Source organism: Tupaia chinensis, unplaced genomic scaffold (genome assembly GCF_000334495.1).
Source record: "Tupaia chinensis unplaced genomic scaffold, TupChi_1.0 Scaffold000074_1, whole genome shotgun sequence".
Lineage (NCBI taxonomy): Eukaryota > Metazoa > Chordata > Mammalia > Scandentia > Tupaiidae > Tupaia > Tupaia belangeri.
The window spans coordinates 6,136,057-6,145,760 of NW_006159534.1; the positions used below are offsets into that span (position 1 = coordinate 6,136,057).

Genomic DNA, 9,704 nt, shown 5'->3' on the forward strand with positions numbered 1-9,704 from the left:
TTTGCTATAGGGTGCGTGCGCTCGCCAGACAGAGAGACATAGAGACAGAAAACGAGAAATCACCCCCCAGGGGGGTTGGTCACGCCGCAGTCCCTTCTCCTCCATTCTCCCCTCAGGATCTTGGGCACGCATGCACACGCGCCCGGCGTGAGTTCTAAGCCACCGGGTCCAGGACGAAAACCGTGGTCGACTACGTGGGAGTCCAGCAACATAGCCATTATGCTAACTGCTGGTTCCCACACATCCCTTTTTTTGATATGAGTGAAATAGAAAGTATCATTCTGCCCTCAAGTCATAGGGTCTTTGTTCATTACTGGTTACCAGATTTTGAAATTAAATACCTCAAGATTAGTAACTCTTTAAAGTCTTGTTTGTTAAGACACCCTTCCCCAGCACTCACACATAGGTCTCAGGTTAACTGTCCCTTTCTCAGAGACTGCTGACCCCTGGACTATGGTTTGGTAGTACTCTGCCTTATGTTCCAGGGCCTCCTCCATCAGAACATTCATAACCTTTTCATTGTATTTACTTGCTTAAGGTCTGGAAGGGCAGAAACCATCTCTCTAATTTTCCTCTTTACAATTTCTAATGCAATGCTGGTGGAAGACATATTTTTAAATCAAGTTGATGAGTTAATAAGCCCATTTTGAAGCACACTGGAAAATTGATGTGTGTCCTTCATAAAGAGCTAAAACCAATGTACAGTATAATATTCCTGGTTAAGAATCATCATTTCCTGGAGCTTTTTCCCATTTGTTACTAGCAGTAGACATTGGTTTTCTGTTGGATGGTGTGTTTTCACCAAGAAGTATTCTGTTCATTATTTCTTAAAAACTACTACAACTATTAAAATGAAAGAATAATCATAAACATGTAAGTGTAGAGATGTTCATACTCACTGAGTGGCTTGTACCACGCAACTTGTGATTCAGATTTATGGCACACCAAAATTGCAATTCTTGTGTCAGAAATCTTTAGAGGTGCTTGAATGTAGAAAACAGAATATTAAGTCTCTCTGAATGTCAAGCACCTACTATGTTTAATCAGATTGTCCTCCTTACTCATAAACTGAGGGGGGAATGGACGAGGGGCAGGAAGGAGGTAATCAGGTAACGAGAAGCCCCTGGAGGTAGTGAGGAGAGGTTTCTAGATACATGAAAGGGGCAAGAATGTGCCAGAGGTAAACATTGCCCTTTTTCAAGGTTTCAGCAGCAGCTGGCTCTGCTCTAAGTAAAGATGCCAAAAACTCTCAACTTGTCCTGAATAGCATGATCCTTGTTCTAAAGCCCCTAAATCCTGCTAGAATTGTTGTATGTGAAGTGGGCAAGAAGGGCTACATCAGAACAGAGCTGCTGATGGCATTTTTTGTTTCTGATGTGACATGGCGAACTCCTATTCATTCTTCTTTTTTGAGAGGTTTTTGCTATAGGGCGCGTGTGCTCGCCAGACAGAGACAGACAGAGAGACAGAAAGTGAGAAATCACCCCCCCAGGGGGAGATGTCCACGCCGTAATCCCTTCTCTTCCATCCTCCTCTTGGGATCTTGGGCATGCACGCACATGCGCCTGGCGTGAGTTTAAGGCACCAGGTCCGGGACACGATCCGTGGTCGACTACGTGGGAGTCCAGAGACATAGCCATTATGCTAACTGTTGGTCCCACCTATTCATTCTTAAAAATGCTGTATAGTCTTCTTCTTCCAGGAACATTTTTCCTGATTTTTACTTCCCCTGTCCTTTCACTCCTCATAGCTCTATTTCTTTCATCATATTTTATTCTCACTTATTTATCTGTTGGCTTCTTTAAGAGAGGACTTATGTCTTTTTTGTTTGTTTGTTTTGTTTATAGCTGAGATATTACCTGAGTACCTGGCCCACCATGGGCAATCAATAAATATTTGTTGAAGTCAGCTAATTAATTACATGGAATTAATTAGTGTGTGCATACAATATGTGACCTTTTGTATCTGGTTTCTTTTACTTAGCACAATATATTCATAGTTCATTCATATTGTAGTTTGTGTCAGTACATCATTCCTTTTCATGACTGAATAATATTCCATTGTATAGATAGACCCCATTTTGTTTATTCATTAAACAGGTGACAAACATTTGAGTTCTTTCCACTTTTTTTTTTGCTTATTATGAATACTGCTGGCTATGAACATTCTTGTACGAGTGTGTGTGTGTGTGTGTGTGTGTGTGAATTTTCAATTTTCTTGGGTTTATATTATACCTAGGAATAGAATCACTAGGTCATATGGTAACTGTGTGTTTATGAAACTGAAGAATTGTATTCCAAAGAAGTTGTACTGACGATTGCTATTCCCATTAGCAAAACGTGAGGGTTTTAATTTCTCTACATCTTTCATATTTGCTAAGACTTGTTATTATCCACTGTCTTTCTTATTATAGCTGATCTAGTGGGTGTATCTTAGTGTGGTTTTGATTAATGATGTGCATTTTCAGGTGTTTATTGGCCATATGTCTATCTTTGGAGAAATACCTTTTCAAATTTTATATTATTAATTGGACCAATATATTAATTGGTCCAGGACACGAACTGCAGTTGACTATGTTTTTTAAATATTGACTTGTAAGAGTCCTTTATATTCATGTATTCTGGATCATAGTCCCTTATCTAATGATTTGCAGATATTTGGGATGTCTTTTCATGATTTTAATAGTGTCCTTTAGAGCACTAAAGCTTTGATATTGATAAAGATGAATTTCTTTTGTTGCTTATGCTTTCGACATCATGTCTAAGAAACCATTGCCTTATCCAAGGCCATGAAGATTTACGTTTGTTTTCTTCTAAAAGTTTTATTGTTTTTAGCTCAAATACATTTAGGTATTTGATCTATTTAAAATTTTTTTCTTTTTTTTTTTTATATATGACATGAAGGAGAAGTACAACTTTATTCTTTTGCATGTTGGATACCGTTGTTCCAGCATCCATTTACTGAAAAGACCACTCTTTTCATATTGAGCTGTTTTGGTATTTTTGTTAAAAGTCAATTATTCATAACTGTAAGGATTAATCTCTGGACTCTCAATTCCATAGATCCATATATTTATCTTTTTTTTTTAAATTTTGCCAGAGGGCCAGTGTGCTCACCAGAGAGAGAGATAAAAGCATTCTCTTCCTCCTCCCCCCTTCCCCCAGGGAAATGTTCACACCACAGTATTTCTCCTCCATTTCTCCCTCCTGGTCATGCATGCAGTGTGTTTTTCAAGTCACTGGTCTGAGACTTGGAATCTGTGGTCATTCATGTAGGATCCAGTCACATACATCTATCTTTATGTCGGTATCACACAGTCTTGACTGTAACTTTGTAATAAATGTTGAGATCTAGAAGCATGAGTCCTTCAATTTTGTTTTTTTTCTTTTCTTTTTTCAAGATTATCTTGGCTATTGAGATCTAGAAGCATGAGTCCTTCAATTTTTTTTTTTCTTTTTTCAAGATTATCTTGGCTGTTTTATTTCTCTTGCCTTTTCGTATGAATTTTAAGGTAATCTTGTCAACTTCTGAAAAAATGGTATCTAGGATTTTAAGAGGTGTTGGATTGAATTTGAAGATCAGTTTGGTGGAGGATCATCATTTTTACAATATTAAGTGCTCCGATTCATAAATACAGGGTTCTTTCTTCCTGTTTACTTAGATCTTCTTTAACTTCTTTCCATGTCATCCTGTAGTTTTTGATGTACAGATCTCGTACTTTTTCGGTTAACTTTATTCATAAGTATTTCAGTGTTTCAATGCTATGGTCAACATGATTGCTTTCTCAGTTTCAGTTTTGGGTTGTTTATTGCTACTGTATAGAAAAAAATTAATGTTTGTATATTGATCTTGTTTCCTACCATCCTGTGGTATTCATTTATTATCACTAAAAGATTTTTTGTAGATTCCTTAGCACTTATTACATATAAGATCATGTCATTTGCAAATAGAGATAGTTTTACCTCTTGCTTTCCAAGCTAGATGGCTTTAATTTCCTTTTCTTGTCTTAATTACTTGGGCTGGTACATATAGTAAACTTTGAATAGCAGTGGCAAGAACAGACATCCTTGTTTTGTTCCTGACCTCAGAGGAAACTATCCAGTCTTTCCCTAAATTCCCTACTAAGTATAATGCTAGCTGTGGAATTTTTGTAGATGCCCTTTGAGAAAGTGCAATTCTATTCCTAGGAACCTTTTTTATATCTTCCCTGGTATCTCTATTCAACTCTTTGCTGAGAAAGGGTGTCACAGTGACTGCAGTCCTTCTCCCTGGAAGGGTGTTGAGGTGTCACTACATGGAGTGAGGCAAGGGCATTTCATGCTTATTTACTTTCTATAGCTTCACCAGGTTCTGACAGCAGTAGGTAAGGGTCTCTGGACACTGTTGTGTTTGAGGCCCTTCCTTTTGGCTTGTTGTAATGGGAAGGTTTGTCACATTGCATCAGTCAGTGGTGCTCCCGGGACCAGAAATTCTTCATCCACAGCTATATCAAGGCCTTCGCTGTGAGGGCCCATCTCTGTCTCTCAGCAGGGTCTTGCTGTGCCCTGGGACTCCTGTGCCCATGTCTCCCCCCCATCCCCTTACCGTTTTTAATTCTCGGCACGTGGAGCACAGCTGCTTGTTTCTGAGATGTGTGAGGTTGTTCTGGTTCCTCCTGCCCTGAGGGGAAAGATAGACAGAGAGAGATGAAGACATGGGCTGGGGAGCTGAGAGGTAAGAGTTTTTCCTTGCATAAAATAGAGACAGGCATTCTGGATCAACCTCACCCAGGGTGGACATTAAGTCTGAAGTCTGCAGAGGTTCAGATAGGGTTTAGGAAGGAAGGAGCCTGCCTCAGACCAGGTGGTGGTCTTGGGTCGCTCATGTGGTGCGACAGGTGGAAGGATAGAGGCAGAGGGGCTGGGGCTGGGGCGGCCAGTGCCTTCTTGGCTTCCAAACTGAGTACCCATGGCTGAGGCTACACCCTACAGGGGGCACATGTTCTCATTTCTGACAAGGGTTCCACAGCACGGTCTAGGCGAGAACCTCTGACAGCCAAGAAAGAATGGAGAGAAGACTTTTCTGCCATCCTCCTTTCCCCAGTCCCTCCCTGGAATTGTCCTCTCTTCTCAGGTCTTGGATTTGGTCCAACATCACTTCCCAAGAAGCCACAGCCCAACTCCTCTCGTCCCTTCTGTACCTCCTGAGAGACATGAATTAAGCCACAAGTAGAACTGGGGCTGCAGTGTGGGTCCTGAGACCCTGCCCTTTACTGGGGAACAAAGGCTGGCCAGGGCAAGTCAGGGCAAAAAAAAAAAAGAATCAGTGGAGGCAAGTTGGGCACTCTGTCTGCTCACTGTAATCAAGGGCTTCATTCTTACTTCATCTCCGCAAAAGGGTAAAGGGAAAAGGAGAGGGCTTGGCATATTTACACCTGGAACTCCAGGCTGTAATTTGCATTTCTGGTAAAAGGTTTAGTTAAGGAACAAATGAAAACTTAAGGCTAAATTTATGTGTGAGATGCTCTCTCACCTTGCCTCATGCACACCGATATCAGAGTGGTGGAATTTGCTCACAGGAAGTGTTGGCCGTGGGAAAAAAGAGGGTGACAATCAGAAAAGTGAAACTTCTTTCTCCCATGCAATGGGCTTGCTGGCCTATCACTACTTATGTGCCCCAACCCAGGTCAGTTGCCCTGGGAGGCGAGGGAGCAAGAAGAGAAGGCATGTATTTATGTTGATGCTTTTGCGGACTTGGTCTGCAAGTAGCATTGTCCTGGAAAAGACAGAGGGAAATTGGGTGGGGCTTCATTGGGATTTTGAGGGACTGAAAACTATGGAAGAAATTGGATTCTTTCGACAAATATTTAAAATGCACTTTATTTTTATAGGCCGTTTTAAAAGAATCAACTCAGTATTGCAATGTTGTGGGTTGGTATGTTAAAAGTATGAATGTGAATGACTAGATTCATTCTTTCACCAACAAATATTTATTGTGAGGCCACATGTGGAGGGAGGGTGGTATGAGAGGATCACAAAGATGAATAAGACAAAGTTCCTGGCCCCGAGAAAGACATGAGAAGATTCTAGATCTACTCGTTTGTTTTTATGTTAGGTACTAGGGGCAGTGAGAGAAATAAGACACAGCTTCTGACCACCAGCTGCTCACCACCCAGTGGACGATGGACCAAGAAGCAGACGGTGTTGCAGGTACTATTCACAAATATATTGAGGCCACAGTGAAACATGTTAACAGGTTGTTGAGCTCACTTCAGGGGTGAGGCAGAGAGGAAAGACTCTGAGAAGGGTCAGGAAAAAAACCACAATGCTTGGGCAAGTGTTTATGGGGTAAATGGGAAGAGGGGAGGCATTTCAAACCCAGAAAATACTGAAACAACACAGAAGAAAAACACAGCAAATAAACTTCAGGTAAGGTGGGAGGAGGAATGGAAGAGAAGAGTCTAGAAAAATGTGTGTGGGATATATCAACTCCTTTGCTTCAGGACAATTCAACTTTCTCCCCTGTCTTCCCCGATAACTCTGGGGGTGGAATCTCTGCAGATCAGGCTCCTCTATTTATCCCTTAAATCTCTGAGTCTGAGACCTCTTGAAAACTGCAATTCAAGTGATTTCCATGGGCCTTCAGGAAAGAGAGAGACCACTTCTGATTAGAAGAATCAAGAATGGCTTCCTGGAAGCTTCACTTGTGATTGGTTTGAAGGATGAGGACAACCTGGACAGATGCAAGTAAATGTGGGGAAATCCTCGGATGGGCTTGTTTTTAGTAGAGTGATAAGCAGATTATTGTCTTCTCTGCAATTGATTTCTTGACTTTTTTCCAGACCTCTAGTTTCCTACTACCAGATCCTTCCAGGTCCAAAATCACAGGGTTCATTACAATCGAGTGACAAATACATTCATGAGGTCTCCTGGGTGCATGGCAGGATCTCTCTAGGTTAATGACTACCAGAAACACGATTACAGAGTCTCACAACCCTAATGGTTGTCATCTCATGAAACCTGAAGAACAAAATATTTTGCATATTGCCCTATCTGTCCTTGTTAATCCTTTCTCCTCCATTCTCCTCTTGGGATATTGAGTCTCCGCACACATGCCCAGTGCGTTTTTCAAGCCAGGACTCAAATTGCTCAGTAGACCATGTGAGATCCAGCTATCACACACCATCTGCCGGCCCTCTTTTGCTCCTTTCTGCTCCTCACTTAACTGAGACCTCATAGGTCAGGTGTTTCGGTTTTCAATTAACCCAGTGAAGAAACTGGGGCTTAAAAAGGCTAACAGGTCTGTCGACTAGTACAGCTATTTACTTTCTGTTGGCTAGAAAGGTTTTTTTATTTATTTTGTTTTTTCCTTCTGGATAAAAAGGTCAAAGACAGACTATCCTTCCTCAAGGTAAGAGTGAATTCTTTTATTTTTTTTTGAATTATTTAATTTTACTTATTACAATTTTTAATTTGCTATAGTGCACATATGGGAGGAGAGGTGGTGAGAAAGCAAGCTGTCAGGTCTGGGACTCAAACCATGGTCAACCACGTTGGAGTCCAGCACTTCAACCACCATGCCACCTGCTGACCCCAAGAGTGAATTCTTAAAATCACTCTTGTGAACTGAAGGTGTGGTTATTCCTGTACCCCTTGGAGTTCAAGATCTAGTCAGAAAACTAGTTTCAATATTCCGCAAGTGTTTATGGGGTAAATGGGAAGAGGGGAGGCATTTCAAACCCAGAAAATACTGAAACAACACAGAAGAAAAACACAGCAAATAAACTTCAGGTAAGGTGGGAGGAGGAATGGAAGAGAAGAGTCTAGAAAAATGTGTGTGGGATATATCAACTCCTTTGCTTCAGGACAATTCAACTTTCTCCCCTGTCTTCCCCGATAACTCTGGGGGTGGAATCTCTGCAGATCAGGCTCCTCTATTTATCCCTTAAATCTCTGAGTCTGAGACCTCTTGAAAACTGCAATTCAAGTGATTTCCATGGGCCTTCAGGAAAGAGAGAGACCACTTCTGATTAGAAGAATCAAGAATGGCTTCCTGGAAGCTTCACTTGCGATTGGTTTGAAGGATGAGGACAACCTGGACAGATGCAAGTAAATGTGGGGAAATCCTCGGATGGGCTTGTTTTTAGTAGAGTGATAAGCAGATTATTGTCTTCTCTGCAATTGATTTCTTGACTTTTTTCCAGACCTCTAGTTTCCTACTACCAGATCCTTCCAGGTCCAAAATCACAGGGTTCATTACAATCGAGTGACAAATACATTCATGAGGTCTCCTGGGTGCATGGCAGGATCTCTCTAGGTTAATGACTACCAGAAACACGATTACAGAGTCTCACAACCCTAATGGTTGTCATCTCATGAAACCTGAAGAACAAAATATTTTGCATATTGCCCTATCTGTCCTTGTTAATCCTTTCTCCTCCATTCTCCTCTTGGGATATTGAGTCTCCGCACACATGCCCAGTGCGTTTTTCAAGCCAGGACTCAAATTGCTCAGTAGACCATGTGAGATCCAGCTATCACACACCATCTGCCGGCCCTCTTTTGCTCCTTTCTGCTCCTCACTTAACTGAGACCTCATAGGTCAGGTGTTTCGGTTTTCAATTAACCCAGTGAAGAAACTGGGGCTTAAAAAGGCTAACAGGTCTGTCGACTAGTACAGCTATTTACTTTCTGTTGGCTAGAAAGGTTTTTTTATTTATTTTGTTTTTTCCTTCTGGATAAAAAGGTCAAAGACAGACTATCCTTCCTCAAGGTAAGAGTGAATTCTTTTATTTTTTTTTGAATTATTTAATTTTACTTATTACACTTTTTAATTTGCTATAGTGCACATATGGGAGGAGAGGTGGTGAGAAAGCAAGCTGTCAGGTCTGGGACTCAAACCATGGTCAACCACGTTGGAGTCCAGCACTTCAACCACCATGCCACCTGCTGACCCCAAGAGTGAATTCTTAAAATCACTCTTGTGAACTGAAGGTGTGGTTATTCCTGTACCCCTTGGAGTTCAAGATCTAGTCAGAAAACTAGTTTCAATATTCCAAATACCCTATGAGAGTTACACAGTTTCCTTCTTTCTGAAAATTCCAGTCTGTTTTTTTATTTTTTGTTTTTTTTTTTTTTTAGAGAGAGATTTTGTTATAGGGCGAGCACACTCAACAGAGTGACAGGGATACAGAAAGAGAGAAATCATTCCCGGGAGGGGGCGGGTAGGCCCCTGCTCAGTCCCTTCTCCTCCATTCCCCTCTCGGAATTTTGGGCAGTCATGCACATGTACCTGGTGTGAGTTTTAAGCTGCCAGGTCCAGGACTCAAACCATGGTTGAGCAAGTGGGAGTCCAGCAACGTAACTATCATGCCATCTGCTGATCCCAAAATTCCAGTCATTTTGATTAAAGAATAAAACAGTTCAAATGCTCTTACTCTTCACTAGAACAAATTTTAAATGCACATAAAATGACAGTCAACTATCTCCCGCCTAGACGGTTTACACTTGGTTTCATTACCATTGTCTTTTCCCCACCAGTAGTGCTTGTTATTACTTCTCTTTAAAACCTGTTTCTATGGTGGATCGCTGGAAACAGGAAAAGGAATCAGGAGTGCATGAGGTGGTTTCCTTGGTGGCCACGAGCTTTTAAAATTCAGAGTCAAGAAAAGAGAAATAGTAAAAAAGTGTTTTTCATGGTAAGAAAATAGAAAGTCACCATCCTAT

At 41.2% G+C, this 9,704-nt stretch overlaps 1 protein-coding gene across 2 annotated transcripts in view; it reads right to left on the reverse strand.

Moving 5' to 3' along the window:
- Positions 1-9,704, reverse strand: part of CUNH1orf105 (chromosome unknown C1orf105 homolog) — a 41,830-nt gene that overhangs the window by 6,208 nt on the left and 25,918 nt on the right. Inside the window, exon 4 of one of the 2 annotated variants that reach the window (XM_027768008.1) lies at positions 4,585-4,659. The exons of the other annotated variant lie outside the window; for it this stretch is intronic. Coding sequence (XP_027623809.1) covers positions 4,585-4,659 — 75 coding nt within the window. The remainder of the gene's footprint in view (positions 1-4,584; positions 4,660-9,704) is intronic. 2 annotated transcript variants of the gene reach the window in all.